This window comes from Rhipicephalus microplus, chromosome 3 (genome assembly GCF_043290135.1).
Source record: "Rhipicephalus microplus isolate Deutch F79 chromosome 3, USDA_Rmic, whole genome shotgun sequence".
Classification (NCBI taxonomy): Eukaryota; Metazoa; Arthropoda; class Arachnida; order Ixodida; family Ixodidae; genus Rhipicephalus; species Rhipicephalus microplus.
Window position 1 is genome coordinate 13,332,912 of NC_134702.1, and position 15,887 is coordinate 13,348,798.

The 15,887-nt window shown below is 40.6% G+C and overlaps 1 protein-coding gene across 6 annotated transcripts in view; it reads left to right on the forward strand.

Annotated features, from left to right (window-relative positions):
- The first annotated feature begins 2,079 nt into the window (after window positions 1-2,079).
- The window catches only part of Usp32 (Ubiquitin specific protease 32), a 77,892-nt gene continuing 64,084 nt past the window's right edge, over window positions 2,080-15,887 (forward strand). For 4 of the 6 annotated variants that reach the window (XM_037433185.2, XM_037433190.2, XM_037433186.2 and 1 more), the window contains exons 1-7: window positions 2,081-2,263; window positions 6,776-6,903; window positions 10,171-10,276; window positions 10,866-10,987; window positions 12,932-13,091; window positions 13,571-13,702; window positions 14,542-14,649. In XM_037433185.2, coding sequence (XP_037289082.2) covers window positions 2,206-2,263; window positions 6,776-6,903; window positions 10,171-10,276; window positions 10,866-10,987; window positions 12,932-13,091; window positions 13,571-13,702; window positions 14,542-14,649 — 814 coding nt within the window. In that variant the 5' untranslated portion in view covers window positions 2,081-2,205. Of the gene's footprint in view, window positions 2,264-6,775; window positions 6,904-10,170; window positions 10,277-10,865; window positions 10,988-12,931; window positions 13,092-13,570; window positions 13,703-14,541; window positions 14,650-15,887 lie in introns of those variants that run through there. The other 2 variants (XM_075888922.1, XM_075888921.1) reach the window with 2 other exon arrangements.

Sequence of the window (15,887 nt, forward strand, 5' to 3'; positions counted from 1 at the left end):
AGCAATTTTGTATTTCAGATAAATAAGTTGTGTCCAATTCCTTATTGAACACCTAAAACGTTGACATCACACATTACCCAGACAAGCTGCCAAATGATTTCCACTTAATCCCTTGGCTCTTGCTTTATAAGCAGCGGGGTTGCTTTTTAAACGCTCCCTTGGCACTTTTTCGAGCCTAGTTTGCTCCCTTTTTAAGATGGTGATGATCTGAAGTAGAATGGATCATGGGGATCACTGTCTTGAGATTACTAAGGCAGGATTCTGCTGGAGGGGTGATCATTACCGTGGTGTTGCATCATTCTCGCTTCTCACTCCTCCAATAGTGTCTAGAACCTACATTTTTGTCAAACATATAAACATAACCACCTCTGCAGATGACATTAGCTTGTTCCTTCTGGGAACACACCACACTGCGTCTTAGTCAGTTTTCCTCTGAACAGATGAAATTTCAGTGGTTTTCAGCATGGAACAAGTACTTTTCAGCATTATGTCTATGCACAATTTTGTTTTTTTAGGCCTTCAAATTTTTCGGCATTTCAAGTTACCTGTCCTGAGAAGACGTATTTCTTTACAACTTCTGGCATTTCTCTACCTATCTCAAAGTGCTGTTTTCTACGAAGACTGTTGCACATTACTTTAGTTTTATGTATATTAATTCTCACACCTACTCTTCTACTTTGTGTGTCCAGTTCGGTAGTCATGAACTGTAATCTGTCCCCTCAGTTGCCCATCAAGGCAATGTCATCAGTGAATTGCTCGTTACTAAAATCTCCATTAACTCTTGTCCCAAACTCTTCCCAATCTAGGGCCCTGCAGACCTCCTGTAAACCTGCGGCATATAGCATTGAAGAGATCAAATCTCCATGCTTTACATACACCTTTTTTTTTTTATTGAGATACTGCTGCTTTAATTCTTTATGGAGAACTCTATGATGACTGTGGATCCACTGTAGAGTTCTTCCATCATGTTTATGTAGGGTTCGTCGATGCCCTAATTCTGTAGGGAACGCACCAATTCAATACATAAGGTAATCGTCATTTTGGCTTGCTCACGCAGTCTTTCTTGAAAACTCTGCTCTGGCAACTTTCCTCACTAGATTTCCGCGCTTTTGGCGCACTGCACGTCATTCGTCAACCAGGAAGTGCCATTACCGCGGTGATAATGGTGATAATGCAGTTAGTAGATGACAATTAGAGATGACTTAGAACTGAATGAATGCGAGCTCGGTGGTAGGCAAGTTTATAATACGGATCCATCTGAAAAAAAAAAAAAAAATGCGCGAATGTGAACACAAAACAACAAATCGCGAGGGCGCGCGCTTACAGCCAGCAAAGCTTTGTGATGAAAAATGTGTGTGTGTGGGATTGGGAGCGCTAGAAAAGAAGATAGTGCAGTTGCACGTGGTACCCATAATAAGCAGAGGGGCGCATCGTTACGATGGCTGTAGAAAGCTTCAGAAGAGTTTACTGTTGGGCTTGTGTGTTCTGTTTAGTTGCTTTCTCACGATGGTTTCTATCTAGAAAGCTGCTTTCCTTGTCCCAAAGAATGAATGAACCACTCACTAAATAGTCTCTTTTAACAGCAAAGCTGTTTATATCGGCCGTAAGAACTTTTTCGTGTCTACAAGAACTACCATTATCATGAACGGGTAAACCATACATCGCCGCCTGTCCACTAAATATGAAGAAGGCAACAGACCGGCGGCAAACACCAATTAAGATTTCTATATAACCGTAACCAGTTATTGATGAAATATTTATTTTCAGTGATAAACACCGCGGGCGCAAGTTTCATTCGATGCAGTATCTGTGCGGAGTGCTTCAGCAGGGACATTAGAAATAGAAAAAAACGGCGGCGGCGGCTGCCAGAAGACGCCGACGCGATGGAAGCCCTACGCGAACGACGATGTAAATGTACGATAGGTGCAAGGTAGGTGTGCAAACGCTTGGTTCTAGTACTAGCGCAAGTCGCTATTACCTACAATACCTAATTTGATGATGATAGTGGTTTCAAAGGAGCCTGACATCTGCCGTCAACTTGCACAACTCCGACGTTCACCTGACCAAAAACACTCGTGTGTTTAGTCATGTGACCAACCAGCATGGCTAGCATTTTGGAGTACGGTGCTAGTGGTTGTGCATTCCTTTCGTTCAAATGACTGGAAGAAGCCTCGGTATGGAGCTACCGTAAAACGGAGGTGTGCCATGGGTGCTAGAGACTCGAAGCCTTGTTCAATTACCAATGAGGATGCTTCGAAAAGAGGTAATACTTCGCCTTCGACGGGGCTCATCGGCGTCGCTAAGCCTAAACTACTTGTCGAAAAATGACGGTGATTTTACGTAATAATGCGTGAAAAGTTACCTGCGGACAAACAGCGGCCTTTTTCATAGTGGCCAAACATCAAGGAGAGCTGTACATTTACGCTAGCGTTGACATATGTTTCCGAGCTCCAGTAGTGCTGCTTGTTATCTCACGATTGTTTACTCGTTCATTCAGAACGTCCACATTTTTCGTCCCTTTAGTTATGCCCGGTATTCGTCGCGAATAGATTGCGGACTGAACTCCGACGTACTTATCAGTGCTTTGACGCGATTTACTTGTGTAATCTGAGTAAACGCTTTTCTCTAAGGCAGCGGACGTGTCCCCTGGCTTAGTCAGCTGTTACTCCTAGATGTCTTTGGGAATGTGTAAATCGCCTAGGTAAGTTTCGTTTGCTTGGTACACATTTTATTTTATAACTACTGATGATTCGCCGCCCGCGGTGAATCATCCCTATACGGTCATAAATGAGCCGTTCTTGCCCGAAGTTTGTTCGCGAACTGAAACTTTTTGTGCCATAATTACGCTCGTTCTGCGCTTACTTCGACCGCATAACATTGGAAAAAACCCTTCATTAGTGAGCTCATCATTCGCAGTGGAACTGGCCGAATTTCCTTATGTTTATAGTTCTGAAGCTGCCGATTGTGAAAAACAAAACGTGCGCTCGTAAAAACAAAAGCGCATTTGGTAGGCGTTACTGAAGTGTTAAATATGTCACAAAAGTAGCTTTTTTTTCTATTCTGACCTTATCGAAACTAGAATTATGTGGCTTACTTTGTTATCGTAGGCAACTAGGTGCTAGCATTTTTAAGTTGTACTTCTCATCAATCATTTGTATCTGCTGGACGGTTAGCAATCGTTTGGATTCGTTGGTTTTGCTCCATGGTAGCTTAGAACTTGTGGTTGTGATGTTGATTGCGCGTCTTTTTCAACCTCTGCTGTAAACATTTTTAATGAAAAATTTTTGTTTAAGCAGAAGTTACTAGCAGTACTCTGTGGGATTCGTTTACCTAAAATTATGTAAATAAAATGCCAAAACATTTTATTGGCAACATTTCTATAGCCGCTGAGATAGTTCGAGAAGGTGACACATTTTGAGCATCTCGCATTTCGTTTCAGCACGTACTTAGTCGTTTTTCTGGCGTAGCTATTCCAGTGTTCTGAAGAATTGCTGTGATATGCTGAGCGTTTAACAAATCTTTCTACTTAACTGCTGGTGATCCTGCACTGATTTTATTCAGAGATGTGAGCATGTTGCATATTTCCTCATACTGTTAAAGCTCACCTTATAATAATTATAAAGAAAATAGATATCCACCATAATAGACGGTGGCACACACTAAGGAAATACACAAAAGATACATTCAAGACAACACAGCCTCATTGGTATAACATACTTTCATTAAAGCTCAAATAAAACACTGATGCGATTGGAGTTGTCTTTGTCTTTTCTATGTGTTCTATATGTTGTGTATTTGCAGTAAACGTCATGAATGCATCATTTACAGTAATGACCAAAAGCAGTGTGCATTTTCTTGTTTAATGAAGATGTGGCTCTGTCCGTTATCAGGAAAGCAAGGCTGATGCTTATTGCATGCAATCTCCAGCAGGTGTTGTTTTGCACTGCCAGGAGAAGACAGTGCAACCCTTAGTTTTACTGAGAAAGTTTTGTTGACTGTACTACCATTGCGCACGTGTACTCCTGATTTATTTTTAGCTGTATTAGATCAGTAGGAAATAAATCCACAATATTTGGAGTATGTATTATGGAGCTATTCAAAGTTGGCATTTTGTGCAAAGACAAGTCGGAAGAGGGTCGATTAATTCAAGGCATACGGAAAACTTGCTTGTCATATCATCATCAGAATGCTAGACACATTGCAGTGTCTTAATCTATGTGGCCAGCTTCTAGGGAGCTGTCATTACTGCAGCCAAATCGCTGTTGTGGTGCCTTGTGTACCTGGCCCAGTTGATTCCCTAAACTGGGTACTCTCTGCTTGCTTATTCGAGTGAGTCATTCTTCATTCATAGCCTTTGAAGACTATACTGCTTTTATCTTGCTGGGATATTACATTACATGTTTATCGAATTTTGGGTGTCACTGCATCATTTCCACGTCTTCAAATAGTGTATAGAAGTTTTATCATGCCCTTCATTGTGTGCTCATTAGAGGCATGCTTTTGCTTTGAGGGAAAAGCTACGATTAGTAGTTTCGCACTCTAATTTTGATAACAGGTTGTCCACCATACTTTCGACAACCCTGTACCTTTGGGCCTCTCAAAGCAGGCATTGAATCAGCTTGGCTTACTGCTTAGGCTTTCGGTTCTAGAACACTGAAGACCAATGTGGGGAAATAACTTTTACGTTTACCACTTAGTAGTGTGTTCAGACTTACTTTAAATGCTGCATTAAATAACAAGCTTCTCTCTTTTTTTTATTTAGCTTGTTGTCCAGCTTTGATTAAATCAGGCTTTTGAACCATTCTCTTGATACTCGGACTCGACTCTGAAAATCTCGCTATGTAGCACTCTTCGGTTAAAGAAACTTGAAAATTTAGCAAAAGTTTTGCTTTTAGTAAACACTTAATTGTTAGTTTTCTATGCAACCTGTCCTAGGTAACAAATTTATGCTTTTTTATGGTAAGTTACTATTAAAAACTAAACATTTTTTTCTTAATTGTGTTCATGGTCCTGCTTGCTTGCCTTTCTTTCATGCACAGATTTTATTATAAACCTGCTGTTTGCTCTTTGAATGTTTTATGGCATATCTCTGTCTTCGCTCTGTTAGAATGCTGTTGCCTAATTGGCTTTCTGACAAAAAAATCATCATCAAATATCTGAGGGAAGGCTGACATGCATACCCCACATTATTTATTAAGTGTGTCAAGAGTTGCATTGTATTCCAATAAGTGCTCACCAAGCACGTTACTCTGACAAAGATGAGGCCCATTGAAATGTGTTTAGCCTGGAGTTTGTCTAATGTTAATCACTTAAAGTAGTTGCTGCATAAAAATAATTAGTTTGTCTAATGTTAATTTCTTAAAGTAGTGGGGCGGCTGCATTTTCAATGGAGGCGGTAATGCTGTAGGCCCGTGTGCTCAGATTTGGGTGCGCATTGAAGAACCCCAGGTGGTCTAAATTTCCGGAGGCCTCCACTACGGCGTCTCTCATAATCAAATGGTGGTTTTGGGACGTTAAACCCCACATATCAATCAAATCAACTTTAAAGTAATTCCTGCACAAAAATAATTAATACGAAAAAAATTCACATGCTCTAGTACCTTGCAATGGAAGTTTGATAGCTTTTGTGAATTGTTGCATAATAAAATTTCAACAGTTTACTGCAAGTGGCTGCCGTTTCATTGGATACTTATTTGAAATTCATGATGTTACCCAACGTGCAGCCACTGATCATTCGGCACAGCATTCAATAAAATGTATCTTTAGCCTTGATATTTCTATTTATAACCATTAAAATAGCCAAAAGTGATTTTAACCCTGTAATACCCTCTGTATCATACATGATACTTTGAATATAATACCTCATTAAAGCTACGGAAAGCTACTAATAGGTTTCATAAGCAGCTATTATAGATTTCACATATTTTGAAGAACAAAAGCTCTTTCATTTATTTTCTCTTTCAATTTTTAAAAAAGGTACAGTGACTCATATTATATGGTAATAATTAATTATTTCCAATTGTTACTAATTATGTTATGCCTCAAACAAAATTTCATTTATATTCTCCTTAAGATGAACTGCACAAGAAGAGTAAAAACAATCAGCATTTTCTTGCAATATTTCTGAAGGCATAACTGTTTGTTGGCATTACAGGGTTGAAGGATACCTTTATTCATTCATGTTGATTTAACATGCTTTTGTTTTCGGTGCACGTTACAGAACCCTAGGTGGTCAAAATTTCTGGAGCCCTCCATTACGGCATCTCTCATAATCATATGGTGGTTTTGGGACGTTAAACCTCACATATCAATCAATTAACATGCTTTTGTTGCGGCCCTTTATGAGGTCATGCTTTAAAGCTGACCATATGTGTCACATTGTGGCTTTATGCCAAGCACATTTCTGATGACTGATGAGCATTCTATGGCTGATATTTAATCAATCAAAGCAATCTTTGTTGACAATCAAGCATGCGTATTGTGACGGCATTGATGGAAAACAGGCTCTGGGGAAAAATTAGGAAGACCATAGAACAGCAAGGCTGGCTACAATGACCTTTAGATTAAAGCTATATTGATGCGTATTTCTTGTGTGTGTTGATTGATCGCTACAATGTATTTACTTTCTAACTTTGATATAAATTAGACAATGAATCGTTATGGTAGATGTTGCGAGAAGAAAAAGGAAGATAAGGGCTTTTACAAGAGTAATGAGGGTGGGTCAGAAGAGCTTTAAAGCTGGTGCCATTCACGCACTCTCTCCATTGACTTGCAGTGACTGAATCTGAGCTGAAGCGGCTAAGAGATGCCTTCAAGAGGGCATCGAACCTTAGTGGCATCATCACCAGGCAGGCATTCATCAAGGAAGTGCTTGGCGAATTTGTACCACTCAAGCTAGCCGAGGTAAGCCAGTCTGTCATGATTGCCTAATTTTTGGCATAATTAGTCTTGGGTTCAGCAGCGCAATAGACAGTAGCATTATTGCGAGTACCAGGCTTTCAAAGGTTCATTTGCTTGTTAAACTAAATTTGTTGCACCTTGCACACACTGTACGTTAGTGGGCTTAGGAAAAATGCAACTTTTATTTGAAAATGCAAATTTCATACATACTCACATGCGTACTTCACTATTTGTGTGACAGCGTACAAGTGACATTAGATTTGCCATGTGATAGGAGTAATAGTGAGCCATCATATTTGTGGTTATGAGGGAATACAGAGAAATAATGCTTAAAACAAGTAATATATTTTGTATTGATTAGCATTCTATAGGGCAGACATTCTCGAATAGTATTTGGTGCTGCACGTTTCTCATCATATCAAATGTTGTCGAATTGTTATTTATACAGAATGTTTTTTTTTTTTACTATACAGATTGTTGTTTAGTAAAGTTCCATGACTGTAAGAATTTTCGTTGTTTTCACACACAAACTCCATGTAAAGGCAAAAATACTTTTCCGATGTTGAAATGAGACTTATGTGAGTAATTAACAAAAGCGCTTTCATTATTGTTTAGTTGCTGACGTGAGGGCAGGTGTTAATATTAGAAAATGGGAGTGCATGCCGGTTTATGGCTTATCTATTTCTTAGAAAGCATGAAAGTTGCACGTAATTAGAGGTATTCATCATCGAGTTTTAAGGCTCACGCCAAAACTGACCCTGCACAGTGAGCAAAAAATGCAACCACTCAGTTATGTCCGGCCAGAACTACACGTGACAAGGTGATGACAAAATTTTAATGGGAGTGCATCCCGTCCATATAGAAAAGTGGTATAAGTAATCTGGGTCGCACTGCAGATTGCTTTATTTTTTCTTGTGACACTTGGTGCTCATGTTTAATTTAAGCTGTGCTAAAAAAAAATGCGATGTCAACATTTTCCTTTGTGAAGCGCAAAACTCTGTGGCCACCCCTGTGGTGCTTCTTTTTGCAGGCGGGGCCAAGTAGTTTTTTGCTCCTGTTTATGGTTTAGGGAAAAAAAAAAAACGAATAAGAACTACACATTGCACCAAACGAATAAGCTGGCTACTTGTGTATTTCGGAATGCTTACCGATTTTCCTGAAGAAGTTCTTCTTCGATGCACCTTGTTTCAAATTTTGGCAACTCCCTGTTGTGGATAGTTCTGGTCTGACGTATCGAAGAGGCCACATTTCTTGACCCTGAGCGCCGCCAGTCTCGATATCACCACTCAAATTCGACAATGAATATCTCAAACTACGTGCAACTTTTGCGATTTCTTTAAAAAATGGGTATGTCAGAAATTAGCATGTACTACAACTTTTTCATGTGAACTGCCTTCTAGTGAATAATATTAAAGTTTATTAATGAGTTTTTGTTGATTAGTCATGCAAATGTAATTTTAACTGCAGAAAGGTGTTTCTGCCTTGACATATAGCGTATGTATGAAAATGGAACTAACCCGACTCTCTAGAACATCAATATAACTTGGCTACTAGTGGTCCTAGTCACTCTAGGTTCAAGATTGTAGGGCCGTTGTAAAGACTTCAGTGCCTGAACAGTGTTATCACAATGGCTGCGAAACACATGTGCCGGTATTGCATAGTTATGAAGGCTTACTTTTTTTTTTCGATCATCTGGTGTCTTTTACTACGTGCGGCACGTACCATGTTATACGACCTTTTCTACCATTTACTGCGATGGTTCTGCCTTATCACAGTTCTCTTCCCACATAGTGGTTGCTTTGTCTTGCATGTGCAAATTCCTCTGTAGGCTTATCTTTCGTGCAGTGGATGTTGTCTTACATTTTTTCTGAGACAAGACTATTGCGTACAGTTTAAGATTGTGTCATTCCTTGGAATTTTATGGCCTCATTTTTATTTATTTATTTGCTTACTTATTTACAGCTATTGCCCTTGTAGCAACTTTTACTGGCTTAATTTAACCTAAGGAATGAGTAAATATGAGATAATGAATAAACATGAGGTATTGGTAATGTGCCGTAAGGCTCCAATGAAGATATATCTGGAGCTTTCCTTTATTTAACCCTGTGGGCAACATTGTATAAAAGCAGGGCTTACTGCACATGATTACATGTTGATTTTCACACAACAAAGATGCGTATTTCTCTTCGTCATTGTCGCACAGATGGCTAGCATGTGCAGCTTGTCTTGGCTCACAAAGCCAGTTATACTAATGTTATTTATATAAGCCAGCTGCAAGGAAACTGGAGACCTCGAAAAAAGCCTGGTCTTTGTAGATAGTGTAAGTACAGAGGAAGCTTTGTGCATAATTTGATGTTTTGAATACAAACAGGAGTGTCATGAGAAGCTCGCCAAAATAACCATTTTTAATAACAATTCTGGAAAACAAAATTAATAAAAGCCATTATCGCTTGTCAGGAGTAACATGCAAAAGTACAAGCTTTTTTTGGGTGTCATTTAAGAATCTAACAAGGATATAACAGCTATCAGTACTTTGGCTTTGCCAGGACTTCGACAGTCCATGCTACTAAGTTTGGCTGTAGTGGAATTTCGTTGCAATTTGCATTCAGTCGATAGTAGCAGTGCCTGTTTTGATGGACCTAAGGGGATAAAAATTGTATTTGTGAACCTCTTGCATGCCTGTTACGATAATTACTGCAGCAGCTGCTTTGTCTTCGAAAACTTCATCAAGAGTGCTGTTTTGTAAATTTGTGTGTTGTCTTAGAGATATGGCTTCTAACAACCAGGAAGAAAAATATTGCTCTGCCCCTCTCCCTCCTCTCCTTATATATGAACGGTTTTATTGTTTAATGTCAAAACTTCTGGGGGCATTTGCATTAGTTACTGAGTAACACACCCTTTACAGTGGTTGTGTTCTTGTTGAGAGTTTCACGATTGTTCTTATTGAAAGGAAACTGCAATGTCGAAGCTGACCACAGATATTTTACATAAATATATTGTGGCACTTTTTAGTCGCCATCATGTGTGCCTGTTTTATGTGCAGTGTGCAACTTGGTAACCTCACCAAACCAGAATTATGGTTTTGCCTTTCGCTGCTTCCTTTCGCGGGAGCGTGCTGTGCCTCAGGCTTTTCAGCCAAATGTGATTGAAAGCCATTTACTGTTCCTGCACTCTACTCGGTGCACTCACTTCTTTTTAGTGATTGTGCGTAAATGAGGCGCTTTTCCAAATCTTCACTGAGGTTCCGCATCGATTCTTGTCTGTGTCCAGCACATCTTCCAGGCATGTGGTGGCACGAGCAAGGGCATCACGTTCAAGGACCTACTCTGTGGCCTGGTGCTGCTCACACGAGGCACCCGCGAGGAGCGCATCCGATGTGTGTACCACTGCACCACTTCCTACCAATTTGTTCGCATAGCCTGCCTTCGTTTCATAGATGACTCCTCTGACTTTCCTGTATTCAACCTTTCCCTTATCTTTGCTTGGTTTCGATCATTCCTTCTTTTATTAGGTTACATGAATGCATGGTCTTACGACCCACCCATCCTGCGCTATTTTTCTGGACTAACACATTTGCTAGCTCGTTGCTCCATTCTTTTTCTTTCCGAATTTCCAAACACTGCTTTTCTCCTTCCATTCGACATGCTCGAGACGCTATCTCCTTCACAGTTGATGCCTGTCTGGCTGCTGGATCACTATCTTCCGTTCGAGCTTGCCGATCACTTCGTGTGTTAAGTGGCTTAGTTCAGTTGCTACACTTGATGTGAACGATCTTGGTGCAACATTCCGGTGACTGCATGTCAACACTGGTAGAAAGAAGCATGCTGGCTGCACATCCTTTCTGGCCTCGTCATTTTTTTGAGGGAGGAAATACACGAAGATTTGAGTGCTCGCTGGAAAGGTGGAAATGTGTACATGGTTCCTGGTGTCCCCCTTCCCCACCTTTGTCTCTGTTGTGTTTGCAGTTATTTTCAACCTGTATGCAAACGAAGGAGGCACACACATCCACAAAAATGACATGATCAAGCTGGTGCTTGCCTGCGATGGCGGTTTCATTCCCGAGGCGGTGGCTGACTGCTTTCTAGAGGTGTGGCACTTGTCTCTCTTTTTCTCTAATGTGTTGTGGCTCTTGGTAAGGTTTATTTTGGGGGGGGGGCATTGGTTTAGTGTTGTCACAGAGCGACAATTCTTCTCAATGTGAATTTGGGCTTCAAATATTTGTTCTGGTTTGCACAGCTTGTGCTGCGCAGGATTCTGGTAAACTTGGGTAACATGTAGAGAGATTGGGTTTTTAAGTTGTGCACCTAATGTAGAGGATGTTTAAGAGACCACTGTCTGCTTCCTTCCGTGCGGTAATTTTCTTGACCAATGATGTCATTGGCAGCTATTAGGTTAAGTAAACAGCAGGTTAGATTGCTAGCTACATGACTGTACTACGAAATCTGTGAGCAGTGTCATGTAGTACAGTGAAAGCTTGTCGATTCAATCCCTATTAATTAAAAAAAAATCAAAGGATTCAGATGTGTTTTCTGGTCCCGGCTAGCATGCTCTCTGTTTAATGCTGTCAAACTCTCATTAATTTGGTTGTATTCGGTTACAACCCGGTTAATTTGAATGGTTCTCGGAGGGCGCGGCGTGTGAAGCGCCACAAATGTGTGGCACAAAAGAGCGAAAAAAGCGTCCACAGACTACCGAGACTAGGCAGTGCTGTGTGCATTGATAGCTGCATTGATAACAAAGTTGCAGGATTGTGCAAATTCTCTGCCCTTATGAAAAATAAATATTAGATCTACATAATCTTCAAGAATATGAAAGTCTGTTGATGTAGCCACGATTTCTTAATTGTTTTTTTTTTTTGATACTTTTGATAATTCGGCATTTGCTTAATTCAGACCTTTTTCCAGGTCTGGTGAAATCTGAAATGGCAAGTTGTTACTGCAATTTATTTGCTGTAAGCAAGCAGTTTCAACAGTTGATTTGCATCATTGGCTGAGATTACTGCAGTGACACGCACTTAATTGTAACAAAGTATCACTATCTTGAACATAGGAAGCACTGTGGATGTTGTTGACCATGACGTTATGGAAAAAAGAACAGAGTTTCAGGTTTCGAAAATTGGGTGTTCAAGTGAGATTCTTGGACTCTGGAGCACTGACGGATTATCAATGTAAATTTCCTGTCCTCAGACACTACTAAAACTTGTGTCTTTCTGGGATAGTACTTCTCTGTGAAATATGAGTTGACTCAGGTAGGTTCTAATGCAGTTTACAAATTATGCGATCCTTTCTTTCTGTCATTATGTTGTTTTAATTGGTACTGTCATTTGGCATTTATTCAAGGGTGTGCTTAAGGTTTAGCTATATCCAGCAGCACTATTTCTGCATATTCAAAATGGGAAAAAATGCAGGTGCTTCCAGAATGCATAATTGGTGAGAACCTGAACTCTGTTAGTGCTTTTTCTTGTTTGTCATGTTTGTGAGCCCAACACTTGTGTTTGAGCCCAATACTTGATCTACTTACAATATAAGCTGCATATTATATTAGCTTGCCACCATTTAAGGATTGCATGCATGTACCTACCTTAGTTCATTCTAGGGTGCAGACCAATGCCAGTGTTTTAAGTTCAGAATAGCAGTCAGAATTGAGAAGCTTTCAAACAAAGTCTGTCTACATTATGTGTTGGCACTTTGCAATAAATTTCAGTAGCTACTGCTGTGTGCTGCCACAGATATACTGCCTTTTCCTGCCACTCTCTTTAGTGAACATTGCATTTCGTTTTAGGAATACAGAAAATATATCTTGTAATATATGTTTGAGTCTTTTAATACAGGCTCGTATGAGACTTCTTTGTTTGAGCATTCTGCTCCTTGCTGAGAACAAAAGCTTCTTTAAGTAAGCTGGTGCTTGCATCAGTGCTTTTAATGTGCATTACATTTTGTCCTTGCTTGTTACACTTGTGCTTGTTGGTGTAAAAGTACAGTGTTGTGTTGAGATGTGTTACGTATATTTTTGCAATTCTTTTTCTATCCAGAGTGAGAAAGTGACCTTTGAGGAGTTCCAGGAATGGCTTGAGCAGCACCCAGATGCCACCTCCCTCACCAGATGGCTTCTGAACGAACCATCATCTGTGACTCTGTCCAACGATCTGGAGACGCCCACCTTCTACCAGACGCTGGCTGGAGTTACTCACCGTGAGTGGCCACATCACAGATTCTTTTTTTTTTTTAAATGTATTGTAGAGTATGTCTAAATAGAACATGAAGTGTATGGGAATGTATGGACCAAGGTGTTTAACTTACAGAGGAATGTGTGTTGGCACGTAGCACCCAAATACTGACCTAATAAAACTGCAGAAGAACCTCTTTGCAAATTAGATGCACTCGGGAGCAAGAGAGAGGGAGAGAAACAACTTTATTTTCTAGGGAGCAGTTCTCGCTCGTCAATTGAGGGGTCTCCTATAAGCTGGGTATCATGGTCTAATTTTCTGATCAACCCCCCATTTCGATGTGTGCGTACTGGCGTCTCTTATGCCCACATGTCTGTTATATCAGGCTTTCTTTAAAGAGGTTCAGCTGCAGAAGCAGCTGGCTATTGCTACGGAATAGAAGCCTTGCCCCCTTCCTGTGAAATGTGTCCTAGAGTTGTTTGTGCATGCCCTGCTGCTGTGCAGTGGAAGAGACAGACATCATAGAGCTGGAGAAACGCTACTGGCAACTCAAGACTCAATCCCGGACGGGGCGCTTTGACCTTGAAATGCTCGGGCCACTCATTTCACCACCTGTGCCTCCTGTTCTTTGCCAAGGTACCCTGTCGCTTGTGTCTCAGCTCATTTTGAGCATAGGCTTGAATACTAAGTAGACGTTCACTAGCAAAAGTATTAGAGTGAACCCATAAACATATTTTTTAGTTTGATGTATTGGGAGACATTTACCATTACTGTATGGGTGGCTTTGTATAGTAAAAACCAAAATGTAAGTTGCCATCCACTTAACAGTACTGCTGAAAATCTCTATAAAAGAACTGTCAGAGCTAACTACGATCACAAACTGGTGCTTGTGCTGAACAAAAACAAAAAAAATGCATACATTGAATTGTATATCACAGAAATACTACTATGGATGTAGTATTTCTACTACATACTACCGTAAAATCCCAAACAAGCACCCCCTTCCCCATTTTGGGAGGATTAATATACACACCAGTGACCGAGCGAGTACACCCTCCCGCCTCCCCTCTTCCTTTTCTTTTCAATGTGTTGTTTGCAACAGATTCGTAAGACGGTTACCAGGAACCCAAATTCCGAGTCTGTAGATGTGTTGTAACATTTCAAATATGTTTTTCCCCTGTTATAACATAAAACTTCACTCGATTCCCATCAGTTCGGTAGAAACAGTAAGTGCGTGCATACTCAGTAAAGCATTTCATTAAAAGCACTTGTTGGCGGCTTTTTAACCCCCGTATTGAGGTCTGGTCATCACCACAACCAAGCAAGCCCCCCACCAAATCTTGTGCGACCATCTTTTACCGTAAAAGGGGGCGTTTGCTCGGGATTTCATGTTAAGTAAGATATTCTTGGAGGTGAAATGAAATTATTAGCAATGCCTAGGTATGGGTGACTGCAGCTGCGTGTTTTGTCTCTAGGGATATTCAACGCCTTTGACGAGAACAGGGACAACCACATCGACTTCAAGGAAATGGCCTGTGGTGTTTCCGCATGCTGCAGGGGACCACTCACCGAGAGGCAGAAATGTGAGCTCTGAAGTTGGTTTCTTTTCAACTGTAATGTAAAACGACTGTGTAACAAAACCTAGACAATTTTGGCTTCTCTGGGGTCATAGTACCGTATTTACTCGCGTAATCCTCGCACTCGCATAATTCTCGCACCCCCCACATCGCCAAACAAAAATACAATTTCTTTTTTTCCTCGAGTAATTATCGCACCCCCGAAAAACTGCCGCAATAATGTCGTCTGCTCGTTCCAGCCAAAGATGATGATAGCGCGCGCCATTTTTTTCAGCATCAAGCGTACTATTGCACGGATTTTCAATTCAATCTAAGCCAAGCCGAAGTGGCCAGTGCGCATTGCGGCGTTTTGTATGTTGTGTCGGTAATTTTGACTCGTTATGGGGCGATACTGAAGCTACACGGCTGCTTCAAGTTGCGAGTGATAGATCATGCACTAAACAACGGCAACAGGGCCGCCGTTTGTCTACAAGTTTTGTGTTCGCTACTGGTGACGGCAGCTAAAAGCCACCAAGACGCATTGGGCCTGCCGTATGCCTAAAGCTGGGAATGATGGTAAACTTTATTTCTTCAGAAGGAAACTGCGGACGATTCTGTTAAATAGCTATCAGCCCATTATTGACGTCCTACGCTTACCTTTTGAGGGCTCCTGTTGAGCGACGAACACTACCGCTACGCCCGCAACGCCCACAAGCTTTGTGTATGGCATTCTAATTCTCGACCTTTTGCTTCCACTTTTTGTCTCTCAAATAAACCTTACTTTGTGTTGAACCTCTGCTTTTATCGTTGAGATAAGTTTTAATTAATACTTCTTAAAGCTTGCTGTTAATTGCTGGTGTGAGAATCCCGATTTGCTACCACTTTGTTTTCTTTTTCGCTCTGTACGTTTTCGTGGAAAGTTTTCCCCCGTAATTCTCGCACCCCCCAACTTTGCATCGGTTTTACGGCAAAAAAAGTGCGAGGATTATGCGAGTAAATACGGTACAACTATTTGACTCTCTCTCACTAGCTTGTCGATGAATGATATTAAGGCAAGCATACAGTCGACTCTCATTAATTAAAACTCAAAGGGACCCCTGAATTTTGTTTGATTTATCAAGAAGTTTGAATTATCAGAAGTTCTCAGATATGTGAATCTGGGCTAGGTTACACAGAACATTATGATTAAGCATTGATTTTTTATCACATTAAAAAAATTTTTAAGCATTCTTAAACCCTAACTGCACCCAATAGTCAAAAAGCAG